The 15,608-nt window shown below is 41.3% G+C and overlaps 1 protein-coding gene and 1 long non-coding RNA gene across 2 annotated transcripts in view; one reads left to right on the top strand and one right to left on the bottom strand.

The window, feature by feature from the left end:
• The window catches only part of LOC132394621 (transient receptor potential cation channel subfamily A member 1-like), a 90,752-nt gene that overhangs the window by 5,415 nt on the left and 69,729 nt on the right, over nt 1–15,608 (bottom strand). The window contains exons 13-14 of the mRNA XM_059970970.1: nt 15,366–15,496; nt 4,825–4,985 (exon numbers count right to left, since the gene is read on the bottom strand). Of these exons, the coding sequence (XP_059826953.1) occupies nt 4,825–4,985; nt 15,366–15,496 (292 nt within the window). The remainder of the gene's footprint in view (nt 1–4,824; nt 4,986–15,365; nt 15,497–15,608) is intronic.
• LOC132394637 (uncharacterized) overlaps nt 1–15,608 on the top strand; it is a 166,458-nt gene that overhangs the window by 132,269 nt on the left and 18,581 nt on the right. The window lies entirely within an intron of this gene.

Here is a 15,608-nt window from a genome sequence, read left to right as displayed (position 1 = left end):
CTGATAAAATGCTGCGAGTTGTTTTTTGGTGGGGGAGCTGTGTGGTATTGGTCATTGTGGGCACTTGGCCTCAAGCTGTGGGCTCACCTGTTGCAGCAATTCAGGAAGGGAGACTCCGGAGGTGGTGCAGCACGGCACCCATGCCCTTGTGGGCTAGCCCTTCCCTTCGATGCAGCCCTCCAATGTTTAATCAGTGAAATGACAAGCTGGATTGCGTGCGTGCATGCATTCATCTGTGGACTGCAGAAAACTGCCTGTTTTTACTGCTAACACCCATGCACCATCAACATACAGGACATGCCACTCAGACATTTGGGCTATACATATTGTCCTGTGTGACTGTGTGTTTACTACTATCTTATATGTGCCTTCTGCTGTGTATGACTGTTGGTACTGTGTTTTGTATCTTGGCATGGGAACGCTGCTTTGTTCAACTGTACAGTATTCATGTTTGTTCATGTATGGTTGAAAGATAACTAAACTTGAACTTATTCATTGCCTCAAGTAACTGCCAGTGACCTGTCAAAGGTTACGAAGGACAGCCACATTAATATGCAGTAAATATATTTGTTGGTGAGCAGACAAAAACCAAGGAAAATGTGTAATGAGGATGCTAGTCAATAAATTGAAAGCACTCTGTATAGAAAGCTGTTCCTGAAAATAGAGCAAGAGAGAAAGAGGGGGACATACACAAACTACTGGAGGAACTCAGCAGGCCAGGCAGCATCTATGGAAAAGAGTATAGTTGACATTACAGGCAAAGATTCTTCATAAGGACTGGGAAAAAAGATGAGACTAAGGCAGAAGCTAGGGATAGGGGAGGAAAAAGTACAAGGTGGTAGGTGAAAGGTGAAACGGGAAGATGGGGAGGGATGAATTAAAGAGCTGTGAAACTGATAGGTGAAAGAGATAAAGGGCTGGAGAAAAGGGAATAATTTTTTTTAGGAATATATGGGTCAGCACGACACTGTGCTGTAGTATTCTGGTGTCTAGTGTCTAGAGGAAAGGGTAGAAGATCACTGAAGAAAGTAAAGGGGGAGGAGCACCAGAGGGAAGTGATGGACAGGTAAGGAGATAAGGTGATAGAGGAAACGAGAATGGAAATGGTGAAGGGAGGTTGCAATTACTAGAAGTTTGAGAAATCGATGTTTAAAGAGAGAGAGAGGGACCAGTTTGTGTAATGAGAGCTACTGTTGAATAGACAGCATTGTATAAGTGAACAGAATGGGAATTTCCTGTGGTGAGGTAATGAGGGTCCATTGATTGCTTAGTGCATTCCTAGAGGGATTCTAGCTCAAAAGGTGGAGTTTACCAGTGCCAAAGAAGAAACTGATAATGTCACAGGAGGAGTTAACGTGAAGGCTAGTCAAAGGGGAGAAGGTCAAACCAATGAAAAATCAAAGCCAAGATCCAATAGAAACCTCTGTGGAAGACAGATCCTATTTTGGATGTCATTACGGATATTTGAGGAAAAAAAGAACCTTACAGTCTTCTGCCTCCACTGGGAAACCTTAGCTGTGTAAAGCCCTGATAATTGTTTTATTGCGGTACAGCATGGAATAGGCCCTTCTAGCCCTTCGAGCTGTACTGCCTAGCAACACCCGATTTAGCCCTAGTCTAAGAACGGGACAATTTACAATGACCAATTATCTTACCAACCAAACTGTGGAAGGAAACCACAGTACCTTGAGGGAACCCACACAGCCACTAGGAGAACATACAGACTCTATACAGGCAGCAGTGGGAAGTGATTCCCAGGTCCCCTGTATTGTACATAATTGTGCTAACCACTACACTACAGTAGCAGTCCCGTGTCAGGTAATCAATCTGTGTTAACAGAGGATGAAATATGGAAAAAGAGTATACAAGAAAGGGGAGCCCAATAGAAATCCTGGCATCCACTGCAGGAGTGGAATTATTAGTCAGGACTGTCAATGGTTGTGATTTCACTGGCATATTTCATTATCATTTCTGCTGCAGAACCATCTGAAGGTGCATTAGACTAAACCACTACTCCCTCCCCCACCCCAACTCAAATCTAGACCACACTGACTTTAACTTGTTGATGTGAATGCTATCCTCCTTTGTGTCTCGTTCTATATAGCCTCTGTCAATTCCAAGAGATGTTAACTTAGCAATGCTAGTGAACATCAATTGAACACCAATTATATGAGTCATGTTGCAAATCGCTTAATCTTCCAGAAGCAGAAAGTGCTTCTTTTCTCACTTCTCCTGTTTTGCTCAGCGGTCGTTGACCTGATATTACTCTGTCCACAGAATGCTGCCTGACCTGATCTGCTGATTATCTCCAGCATTTTCTGTTTCTATGAGCTTACACAACTTCTCTACTTCTACTGCAGCAAGTAGACATTTTGTGAAAGCTATTGTGTAGCAGTAGGAACTAATCAGAAAATGCAGGAAACAGTCAGCAGATTGGGCAGCTTCCATAGAAAGAGAAACAGTTAATGTTTCGGGTCTGTCAGAAAGTGAAAGAGATAACCAGTAGGAGAGAAGGTGGAAGAAGGGTAAATAGAACAATGGGATTATCTCAGATAGAGTGAGCTCAACTGAGATGATGTAGTAGTTTGAACCATATTGTGTTCTTTGTCTGTGTTACCTGGTAGCTCAGTAAAACATGCTTAGCAGGCCTGGCTAAGGTAACAGAAAGAGACTAGCACTAAAGCAAATATCACAGATGGTGACGAGCAGAAGGTGTCAGCAGGCTGGAAGCTTAGGGTCACTGCTGTAATGAAAGGGGGTTTGCTACTTTAATTCTTTATCTCACTCATACTCCAGCCTGTGTGTTTGTGTTCTCTGTGTGGACCTCAGTGAGGCTCTACACAAACTCAAGGAATAATATCTCATCTTCAACCAGGGCACATTACAGCCTCCAGATTCAGTGTTAAATTCACAGGAGAATCTGCACATGATGGGATCTGGAGCAGCACACCAATTACTGGAGGAAGTCAGCAGGTCAAGCAGCACCTCTGGAAGGAAATGGACAGTCCATGTTTGAAGTCGGCATCCTTCATCTGGACTACTGGATGTACCTAGTCCACATAAAGGGTCTCAACCCAAAATATCAATTGCTTAGTCCCTGCTGTGCTTTGAGTGCTGCCAATGATTGAATTCTCCAGCTTTAGATAATTCACTCATTAGTTCACTTTATGTCTGACCTGACTTTTTCTACTCATCATCCATCTGTATGGCTCGGTTTTTTACCCTCCATTAGTACATTCTGGCCTGCTGAGCTTACAGCATTGCCTTGCTATTAGCAACACTTAACTCATAACATAAAGAAGCATAAACAGATTCTGTCACATTAAACCATTTAGTTTCATCCTATCATAGATACTCCCTTTGCTTTCTCCATCCCTTCCCTCTTTCTCTGCAAATTAAAACCAACTTGTCATCTCTCTTTCTCAGTTCTGCCAAGGTAGCTCAGCCCTGAAACATTAAATCTCTTTCTCTTTCCACATACTGCCTGATTTGTCATCTGTTTTTTTTATTGTTTGCTGAATTGTGGCAGACTTTACAAGAGATCTGATGAATTGACAACCCCATGCTTGATAGTCCCTGTAAAAAGCCAAATGCATGGCTGGTTCTGGGTTTCAATAGTAGAATGACCAGCTCCTAATCCACCAAAGTACAACGTGTAACCAACGCTGATCCTATCAAGTTTTCAGCAGGGTCCTCTGCAGAAGAATTTGGCTGCAATTGCCTTCTCATGAACTGCTACCCCTGCCCCCTACTTTGCCTGCTATATACTTCAGAGTCCAGTCTCTCACACATATCATACCTAAGATATGCATAATGCCAATTTCTCTGCCAGTGTAAAATTAAGTGAGTCTTCATCGTCCCTCTCCTCAATGCATTACCCATTGTCTTACTAGACTGCACTTCCTGGGACCTTGTGTTCAGTGTTAAGTAAGTGCGGAAAATGAGGCTTGGAGATATTCTGATATGGAAAAAATAGTCCTTTGACTCTGATTAGGAACATGAAAAATAGGGAGAAATAAGAGGAGGAGGATGTGGAATTCCAAGCCTGCTTTCTGTCAAGTCCAAACTCTCTAAAATTCACCTGATCTCCCTATCCCTCAAATCCCCTGGAGTCAAAAACTGTATTATCCACCTTGAATCCACACAAATGATTAAGTATCCTAAGCTGTCAGGATGAGAAAGAATTCCAGAGATTCCCGACTCTTGAGATTAAAAATATTCCTCTGGAAGTCAGCTCTACATGCTGACCATTTACCTAGACAACTGACTCCCCAGGCCAAATCAATCCAGTTAGAAAAACCATCTATCCTCCACTTCAAAATCTTTTATGCTTCAATTAGATCATTACTAATGCCCTCAAATGCCAGATCTGGTTTTTTTTATTCTTTCCTCCTACCATACCCTCATCCCAGACACCATCCAGGAAACACCTGTTTGATTGGTGATCTTTTTACCGCCCAAAACATTTACCTCTGTCTACACCACAGTGGCTGCAAAGTGTGTCATTTACCAACTGCAGAGCCATGAATTGATAGATTTTACAACACTTTAACTGGAGGCCAAGACCCCAAGCCAAGCCAGAGGAAACAACAATGCTGTCCTTGCGGTTGATTTAAAAGATACTATTTTCTGTTCTTCTCAGCTATGTGAATAACTTTACAGTCTTTACTTTATATTCTCTTTTCCACATTCCTGACCACTCAGTTAGCCCAACTATATCCTTCTGCAAACTTCTTGCATCCTCCTCACAGCTCACTATCCCAGCTAATAACTGAAAAGCACCTTACTTGCAAAACATTTTTGCTAATTGTGTCAACTTATTACCAGATCCAAAATGCTTGAGTATTTCATTGATCAAATCTTGTGTTCTCCGTATTTCATTTGTCAGTGTCAAAGTTGTGTTTTCCTGCTGGTGATAAATGTCTGAAACCTTCAACCGTAGCTTTTCAATCTCCTCCTGTATTTCTGCACCTGATGAAATGCTTCTGAAAAGAAAAGAAAATAGATGCAGTGTCTCTGGTGCTACAGTCAACAAACCTGTTTTCCAGCCGCATAATAATGTAAATGAAGCTTTATATGTTAAGTTGCAAAGTACCGTAAATAAAACACCTTAGTAGTGAGATGTAGAGAGAGTGGTAAAAGTAAATGAGGAAGTGGATATAAATTAAGATGCCTTAAAGCATTATAATCTAAATGAGATGGGGTGAATTGTTGCTGGGTGCAAATAAGATTGCACAATATTAATCGACATAGAATCATGTCTGGTGACCCTGGTATCTTACTAGCATTAGAGAATAGATTAGTTTGAAGTTCCTTAAACTAAATAAGGGGGAAGAAAAGCAGGAAGTTTGGTTATTGGTAACAATGAATAAAGTGTGAATCTTAGAAATACTCTACCAGCTGAGATACCCCAGGCTAGTAGCGTGGAATGTTTCAAAACACTTCTAAAAATTACTTTTTAAAATTTGGCCTTTGTATAGGATTACTTGATGATGATTACATTTATATAATTTGGTATATTCGGTACATTTTATTCTATATTGAAACCTATCAAATGGTGAAAGGCTTTGATAAGAATGGATTTGAAGAGGATGTTTCCCATGCCTTGGGTGTCTAAAACCAGAGAACACAGCCTCAGAATAGAGGGGTGTCCTTTTAGAACAGAGATGAGGAGGAATTTCTTTAGCCAGAGAGTGGTAGAATTCATTGCCAGAGGCAGCTGTGGACCCAAGTTATTGAGTATATTGGGTAGAGATAGATTCTTGATTAGTCTGGGCACAAAGGATTATGGGGAGAATGCAGGAAAACGGGGTGGACCAGGAAAATGGATCAGCAATAATGAAATAGCAGAGCAGACCCATAGACCAAATGCCCTCATTTTGCTCCTGTATCTTTTGGTCTTATCTGCTGTTTGCTCATTGATCACATGAAGCAAGATAATTAACATGTTATATTGTCAAAGGACAACTTAAATGAAACAGGATGAAACAGGAGTAAATAACAAGTCTCAGCAAGCTTGGCCCATTCATTAAGATCCCGGCTTATCCTGTAAAACCTGATTTCTTCTCAGAATCGGGTTTATTATCACCGGCATGTGACGTGAAATTTGATAACTTAGCAGCAGCAGTTCAATGCATTACATGATATAGAAGAGAAAAAATAAAATCAGAATAATAAGTAAATTAATTGCAGTATACATATATTGAATAGATCTAAAAATGTGCAAAAATCAGAAATAATGTATATTCAAAAAAAAGGTGAGGTAGCGTCCAAGGGTTCAATATCCATTTAGGAATCAGATGGCAGAGGGGAAGAAGCTGTTCCTGAATCGATGAGTGTGTGCCTTCAGGCTTCTGTACCTCCTACCTGATGATAACAGTGAGAAAAGGGCACGCCCTGGGTGCTGGAGATACTTAGTAATGGACGCTGCCTTTCTGAGACAATGCTCCCTGAAGATGTCCTGGGTACTTTGTAGGCTAGTACCCAAGATGGAGCTGACTAGATTTACAACCTTCTGCAGCTTCCTGTGCAGTAGCCCTCACCCCCCCCCCCCCCATACCAGACAGTGATGCAGCCTGTCAGAATGCTCTCTACGGTACAACTATAGAAGTTTTTGAGTGTATTTGTTGACATGCCAAATCTCTCAAAACTCCTCATGAAGTATAGCTGCTGGATTGGTATGTGTTCGTTCGTCTTACCCTTCCTGATGTCCACATTCAACTCTTTCGTCTTGCTGATGTTGAGTGCCAGATTTTTGCTGTGGCACCACTCCACTAGTCAGTATATCTCACTCCTGTATGCCCTCTCATTACCACCTGAGACTCTGCCAACAATGATTGTATCATCAGCAAATTTATAGATGATATTTGTGCTGGGCCTAGACACACAGTCATATGTATATATATAGTGGGCTAAGCGCACTCCCCTGAGGTGCACCAGTGTCGATTGTCAGCGGGGAGTGCTGATCCCCATATCCAACCAACAATCTTCATGTGTCCAAAAATATGTCATCATGGTTTGAACATACCCACTCCCTGAATATCCAAAGCCCTCCCGGGGTAGGTTGTTCCATAAATTTATATTACACTTGGTTAAAAAAAATCATTTAGAATCTGATTAAAATTTGCTAACGTACACATGTTCTAAACATCTAAAAACCCAGCAATGAAACGAAGATGGAAGACTCTGGTTCCACGAATTTAAAAAAGTTTCATGATTCCTTGCGGATGGAAAAATGTAGGAGGGCTCCCCTCCACATTGAAGACCTCAAATCACAAGAGACTACAGAAGCTGGAACCTATAGCAACACACATGATGCTGAAGGAAGTCAGCAAGTCAGGCAGGAAAATGAACAGCCCACATTTTGAGTCGAGACCCTTTAATGGCATTCAAAAGATCCAAAAGGTAGTCAGTTATGGTCTTGTTTCAAAGTTCAAAGTAAATTTTATCATCAAAGCACATACTGTATATGTCACCATATACTACCCCAAGATTCATATTCTTGCAATCATTCACAGCAGAACAAAGAAATACAATATAAGCAATGAAAAACTACACACAAAAACAAACAACTAATATGCAAAAAGAAGACAAATAGTGCAAATAACAAAAACAAATAGAAGTAATAAATACAACTGAGAACATGAGCTGTAGGGTTCTTGAAAGTGAATCCATACATTGCAGAACCAATTTCAGAGTTGTGGTGAGTGAAGTTATTCACTCTGGTTCAGAAGACTGATGGTTGTAGAGTAAAAACTGAGTCAGTTTGTGGAGCAGAGAGCTAAACGGAGAGCACAGCACACAGTGGACAACAATTCCACGACGCCCTACACGTGCAGCAACTGTGGCAGAGCCTGCCGTTCCAGGATTGGCCTCAATAGCCACAGTTGACGCTGCTCGACAAACCAGTGACTACCTGAGGCGTGGTACCCATGGTCAACCATGACTTGGTGGTGTGGGACCAAAGGCTCCTGTACCTCCTTCTCAATGGCAGTAGCGAGAAGAGACCATGGGCTGGATGGTGGTGGATGCTGCTTTGGGATGGATGCTCCGTGTATATGGTTGAGATTATTGGAGAGTGGTGATCATGGTGTAAGCTATGGAAAGCAAAAACAGTGTCCAGAAAGTTGATTGTGATGGCCACATTATTTGATTGTCAAGTGGAGGTGATTACAGTTTCTCTTCTTGGAGACATCATATCCATGTGTAAGATATACAGAACTAAAACTGGTCAGTTTGCTGTTTTTTATTAGAATTTTAATCTAATGAAGAGTAATTGAGCAGCAAGATGGCACAAATTAATGGTTTAAACCTTTTAGACTAAGATATTTGAGTGGAATATTATGCTTATAACATTTTAACATTTGGATAACATTCTGTTGATGTTAGATACATTACATTTAGTCAGTAATACAAGAGGTAAATTGGTTGAATCAGTTATTAAAATATAAAACAAAATTATAACAGTTTATGCTTGACATTTAGAAAAGGAATTAAAGTGCTTGTAATGAAACCAAAATTTATACTCCACAGTCTGAAAGCAGATTAGATTAGAGCAGAGGAAACTAGTTCTGATTCAGTATGATATCACTATGGTTCAGCTGATGGCTCTTGCCTCAGAGTTAGAGGTTGTAGTTTCAAATCACGTTCCAGATTCTTAAAAAAATATCTGAACTGATATGCACAATGCAATTTAAAATGACTGCAGATGCTGGAAATCCTAACAAGAAACAGATTAGTCCTTGAAAACCTCAGCGGGTTGAGAAGTGATGATGGGTCTTGGGAGTTGAAACATGACCACATGACCTCTGACCTGCTGAGTTTCTGCAGCGTTTTCTGCTTTTACTCTCAATGTAATTCTGAGGGTTCCCTCTTTCCTGATATGTGGACAGAAACAATCGAATGACACAATTTCAAAGAACTAGTACTTTCCCTTTACTGACATTTAACCTATAACTATAACCTATAGTGTATATGGATTTCAGCAAGGCATTTGACAAGGTATCCCATGCGAGGCTTAAGGAGGCATGGGATCCAAGGGGACATTGCTTTGTGGATCCAGAACTGGCTTTCCCACAGAAGGCAAAGAGTGCTTGTAGACGGGTCATATTCTGCATGGAGGTCAGTTACCAGTGGTGTGCCTCAGGGATCTGTTCTGGGACCCTTACCCTTTGTGATTTTTATAAAAGACCTAGATGGTTTAGTAAGCTTGCTGATGACACAAAGATGGGAGGTATTGTGGATAGTGTGGAGGGCTGTCAGAGGTTACAACGGGACATTGACAGGATGCAAAACTGGGCTGAGAAGTGGCAGATGGAGTACAACCCGGGTAAGTGTGAAGTGGTTCATTTTGGTAGGTCAAATATGATGTCAGAATACAGCATTAATGGCGAGACTCATGGCAGTGTGGAGGATCAGCGGGATCTTGGGGTCCGAGTCCATAGGACACTCAAAGTTGCTGTGCAGGTTGACTCTGTGGTTAAGAAAGCACACGGTGCATTGACCTTCATCAGACAGACAGACAGACATACTTTATTGATCCCGAGGGAAATTGGGTTTCGTTACAGTCACACCAACCAAGAATAGTGTAGAAATATAGTAATATAAAACCATAAATAATTAAATAATAATAAATAAATTATTCCAAGTGGAAATAAGTCCAGGACCAGCCTATTGGCTCAGGGTGTCTGACACTCTGAGGGAGGAGTTGTAAAGTTTGATGGCCACAGGCAGGAATGACTTCCTATGATGCTCAGTGAGTCTCTGGCTAAACATACTCCTGTGCCTAACCAGAGGTTAGAGAGAGGCGTGCATGCGCCAGCCATGCATGCTGCCTGTTACAGCCGCTCCGACTAGTTTTCATCAATCGTGGGATTGAATTTAGGATCTGAGAGGTAATGTTGCTATATAGGATCCCGGTCAGACCCCACTGTGCTCAATTCTGGTCACCTCACTATAGGAAGAATGTGGAAACCATAGAAAGGGTGCAGAGGAGATTTACAAGGATGTCGCCTGGATTAGGGAGCATGCCTTATGAGAATAGGTTGAGTTAACTTGGCCTTTTTTCCTTGGAGCAACAGAGGATGAGAGGTGACCTGTTAGAGGTGTATAAGATGATGAGAGGTATTGATTGTGTGGATAGTCAGAGGCCTTTTTCCAGGGCTGAAATGGCTAACATGAGAGGGCACAGTTTTAAGGTGCTTGAAAGTAGGTACAGAGGAGATGTCAGGGGTAATTTTTTTCTGCAGGGGCTGGTGAGTGCGTGGAATGGCTGCTGACGACAGTGGTGGAGGCAGATACGATAGGGTGTTTTAAGAGACTCTGGGATAGGTACTTGGAGCTCAGTAAAACAGAGGGCTTTGGGTAGCCCTGGGTAATTTCTAAGGTAAGGACATGTTCGGTGCCGCTTTGTGGGCCAAAGGGACTGTACTGTGCTGTAGGCTTTCTATGTTTCTATAATCAATCTCACTTGAACAATTAACTGGTTATATTGTAATACATGCTCAAAGTATCTGCCAGGTTTTCCACAGTTCTTCTTCCAGGGCATTTTACTGACATTAAGTGCCACAGAAGTGATCTTTTTTCTCTTTCTTTAAGCTGCTAAATTGTGAACTGATGAAATAGATTGCAATAGATTGAAATAGATGAAATAAACTGATGAAGTAGAGTTTATAGTAATTGTACTTACATCCCTGCCAAACAAAACTTGCATAATGTTGACCAACTACAAATACAAATTGAGGAACTCCAAATACAAAGGTCATCCAGGGCAATTTGTTTCAAGATGCCCTTGAGCTGCTCAATTGAGTACTGAGCTCCATGCTGGGCATGCACAAAATTAGTCACAACTCTGGATAAAATTAAGTGGTGGATAAATAGTCCTTAAATATGTTTAGGGTCATGGCCACCAACACTCCCCTTTTAGCCTTTCCACACAAAAACTTACTTACTAAGGTTATTATTTACTGTACACCAATGAAACCAAATGGTCTGTTTAATTATTATTAAAGCTATTCTCAGTTCTTGAAAATCAGGGGAGTGAAACAAGTTTTGATGGCTCTGGGCCTACACTTGCTAGAGTTTAGAAGAATAAGGAGATCTTATTGAAACTGAATGAATATTGGAATGCGCATGTTCTTTAAGTGGGGAAGTCTTACATCAAAGGGTACAGCCTCAGAATACAAGGATGCCCCTTTAGATTGCAGATGAGGAGGAATTTCTTTAGCCACAGGATGGTGGTTCATCACTACAGACAGCTGTGAAGGCCAAGTCATTGGGTATATTTAAAACAGATTGATAGGTTCTTGATTGGTAAGGGTGTCAAAGATTAGGGGATTAGGGGGAAAACAGTAGAAGAATGGGGTTGAAGGGGATTATAAATCAGCCATGATGGAGAAGACTCAGTGGGCTGAATGACCTAATTCTTCTCCTGCTGAAAGACTAGTAGTCTTTATGTTTGGGATTAAACCCATTTTCAGCTGCCTCCATAAATCTGCACCATGTTCCTGCTCTGAGAAACATCAGGAACATTTGTTAATAGGCTCAAAGAATAAATTATTACATCCCAAGTTCTGGACAGTTTTAAGCTTGAGTGTGAGCAAAAAAATTTGAGAAATTTGCTTTAGAAAGTCAAAATTTTGAGTGGAATGTGCACCCACTTTATCAAAGCTCAGCCCTTTTTTGAAACTGTGCCCAGTAGTGTAGCCCTGACATAGGAATCTCTTCCCAAATTACATCACATCCACAATTCTATATAGCAGCAGTTCCCAAACCAGGACCTTGGCATAAAAACCTCCCCAGACTACTGTGGGAGGCGAGGGAGGAGATTGCTGAGCCTCTGGTGATGATCTTTGCGTCATCAATGGGGACAGGAGAGGGTTTGGAATTGGAGGGTTGCAGATGTTTTTCCTTTATTGAAGAAAAGGAGTCGAGATAGCCCAGAAAATTATAGGCCAGTGAGTCTTACCTCAGTGGTTGGTAAGTTGATGGAGAAGATCCTGAGAGGCAGGATTTATGAACATTTGGAGAGGTATAATATGATTAGGAATAGTCAGCACGGCTTTATCAAGGGCCTTACAAGCCTGACTGAATTTTTTGAGGATGTGACTAAACACATTGATGAAGGAAGAGCAGTAGATATAGTGTATATGGATTTGAGCAAGGCATTTGATAAGGAACCCCATGCAAGGCTTATTGAAAAAGTAAGGAGGCATGGGATCCAAGAGGACATTGCTTTGTGGATCCAGAACTGGCTTTCCCACAAAAGGCAAAGAGTAGTTGTAGATGGGTCATATTCTGCATGGAGGTCGGTCACCAATGGGGTACCTCAGAGATCTGTTCAGGGACCCTTACTCTTCATGATTTTTATGAATGACCTGGATGAGGACGTGGAGGGATGGATTAGTAAATTTGCTGATGACGCAAAGGTTGGAGGTGTTGTGGATAATGTGGAGGGCTGTCAGAGGTTACATCCTCATTGATAGGATGCAAAACTGGGCTGAGAAATGGCAGATGGAGTTCAACCAGATAAGTGTGAAGTGGTTCATTTTGGTAGGTCAAATATGATGGCAGAATATAGTATTAATGGTAAGACTATTGGCAGTGTGGAGGATCAGAGGGATCTTGGGGTCCGAGTCCATAGGACAGTCAAAGTAGCTGCACAGGTTGACTCTGTGGTTAAGAAGGCGTATGGAGTATTGTCCTTCATCCATCATGGAATTAAGTTTAGGAGCCGAGAGGTAATGTTGCAGCTATATAGGATCCTAGTTAGACCACACTTGGAGTACTGTGCTCAGTTCTGGTCAATCTCACCAAAGGAAGGATATGGAAGCCATTGAAGGGGTGCAGAGGAGATTTACAAGGATATTGCCTGGATTGGGGAGCATGCCTTTTGAGAATATTTGAGTGAACTTGGCCTGTTCTCCTTGGAGCAACGGAGGATGAGAGGTGACTTGATAGAGGTATATAAGATGATGAGAGGCATTGATCATGTGAATAGTCAGAGGCTTTTTCCCAGGGCTGAAATGGTTGCCACAAGAGGACACAGGTTTAAGGTGCTGGGGAGTAGGTACAGAGGAGATATCAGGGTATAGGATGGGAACATGGTTTCTATAAAAGGTAGGAGTGGGGTGAAGAGGAGGAGTACAAAGAGAAGATATTCTTTTTTTAAACTGTAGGAAACTTTTAACAGGCCATTGATCAACTGGAAATCGTATTGCTTTTTAAGATGAGATATAGGTGCATCAAATTAATGATAATTTTGATCTGTTGCTCTCAGAGTCCTGTTCCAAGAGATGCTGGGCTGAAGGAAATGGCTTGAGGATATAAACAATACACAATAAACACAAGAGATTCTGCAGATGCTGGAAATCCGGAATAACACACACAAAATGCTGGAAGAACTCAGCAGGTCAGGCAGTATCTGTGGAAGGGAATAAACAGTCAACGATTCATTCTGAGGCTATCTGGACTGAGTTGTGAGGAGCAGTACTAGGACAGCTTGGATGTCAGAGACACAACAAGCTAAGCTTACATAGCAACAAGTCTTCAAGGGCTGCTCCACTGGACAATTGATGATGTTGATCATTTAGGATGGAGGCCAAAGGGCCTATATTGTGTTGTAGGTTTTCTATGTTTCTATGTAAAATTAAGTAGCAACTTAAAGATGGTGAGAGAAAGAGGGAGTCAACAGTTTAGCAAGGAGCACCAGAGCTAACCACCTCACTAAGCAGAGAATGCAGGACCAAGGACAGAATAACGATAAGAATAAAGATTAGCTTTATTTGTCACCTGCACATTGATACATACAGTGAATTGAGGCATTTGTGTCAAATCAAATCAGTGAAGATGTGCTGACAACCATCAAGAGTTGTCATGCTTTTTGTTGCCAACATATCGTGCCCAAAACTCACTTCTCCTAACCCATGTATCTTTGGAATGTGGGAGGAAACTCGATCACATAAAAGAAACCCACAAGGCCACAGGGAGAACGTAAAAAATTCCTTTTACATCAGTGCAAATCAAAGCCCGATCTTACAACCAGCACTGTAAAGTGTGGCACTAACCACTACACTACCATGTCACCTTAAGTTAGGATTTTGCAAGAAACCAGAATTGGATGAATGCTGATACCTTTGAACTGGACAAAATCTCACACACACACACACACACACACACACAGGAACAAGGACAGGAATGAATCTAAAATCACAGATCTATTTTTCAACATACTAGTTAACTAGATAAACTGTTGTTTTACTTGTTCACTGAACATCACAACACACAGATGGACAATCTGAAGCTCTGTGATTTTTCCAGGGTAATGTTATCATACAATAAGCAATGTTACATAAATGCAGAAAACAGTGGCAATATTTGGGTCAGGGAGATAAACAGTGTTAAATGTTTTAGGTCAACGACCTTGTTTAATTTCTTATGTTTCCTGGCCTGTTGAGTATTTCCACAAGGTTTCTGGCATCTGCTTTACTTGCTTTTTGCCAGTTTTAGATCATGCTGTGCAAAGTATGTTCACAGATGCTCACTGGTACCTTGTAGCAAACAGAACCAGTAATCTAGTTCTTAAGGCCCAAGGCATGCTCATTTCTTCCTTTTTGTCTCACCTGGTATGGCTCCTTGCCAAGAAACTTCCTCTGCAGTTTGCAAAATAGAGATGTCAACAGCTATTGGTGAATAAAGTCAAAGATTTAAAACTGTCAGAAGCAAGTCTGCAAATGCTGGAAATCCAAACCAATACACATAAAATGCCAGATGAACTCAACAAGTCAGGCAGCATCTATGGAAATTAGTAGACAGTTGATCTTTTGGGCCGAGTCCCTTCTTCAGGACTGAGAAGGAAGGGGGAAAATGCCAGAATAAAAAAGTTGCGTGGAGGGTAAAGAATGCCAGCTGGAAGGTGAAAGCTGAAGCCAAGTGGGTGGGAAAAGTCAAGGGCTGGATAGAAGGAATCTGATAGAGTGGACCCAGTGGGATGTGATAGGCAAGTGAGAAGAGCTAAAAGGTCAGAGTGAGGAATAGAGTAAGGAAGGGGGTGACATTTTGGAATGAGAATGGGAATGGGAATTAAAAAGTTTTGCCACCCGGAAGTCCTGCTTGTAATGGATGGAATGGAGCTGCTCGACGAATGGTCCCCTAATTTATGACAGAACTCACACATATGCTGTTATTCATGAATGATCGGTTTCAAGCTATTAGGCAATAATATCTCCAACTGGACTGATGTCTTACAGTATATGCTTTATCTTACACCAGCTATTCTTTAGTTTTATAAAGAGAGATTAGCTTTATTTGTCTAAATGAGTTTGTGGGTTGTAAAATTTAGAGATTGGGGAATACTTAAGTGAACTTACTCTTCATCTTGATTTTGGCTTTGGCTTCTGCCAAAAAACATCTTGCCTCGTCTAGGTCCTGGACTCTGTTCGTAGTCAGCCTTTTCCCATTCTTCCATTTGCATTAAATTGGTAAGATTATCAATATCTTCCTGAACAGAGAGATGGGTTGGAATTAGTACAGATTGTGAATGATGAAGATTGAGGCTGAGCTTAATTTGATCCCTTATTTAAAGACACAATTGGTTAAGTAGATGGTGAATG

The sequence above is a fragment of the Hypanus sabinus genome, chromosome 1 (genome assembly GCF_030144855.1).
Source record: "Hypanus sabinus isolate sHypSab1 chromosome 1, sHypSab1.hap1, whole genome shotgun sequence".
Lineage (NCBI taxonomy): Eukaryota > Metazoa > Chordata > Chondrichthyes > Myliobatiformes > Dasyatidae > Hypanus > Hypanus sabinus.
Note: the sequence above shows the minus strand (reverse complement) of the source record. Positions and strands in the feature narration are given on the sequence as shown.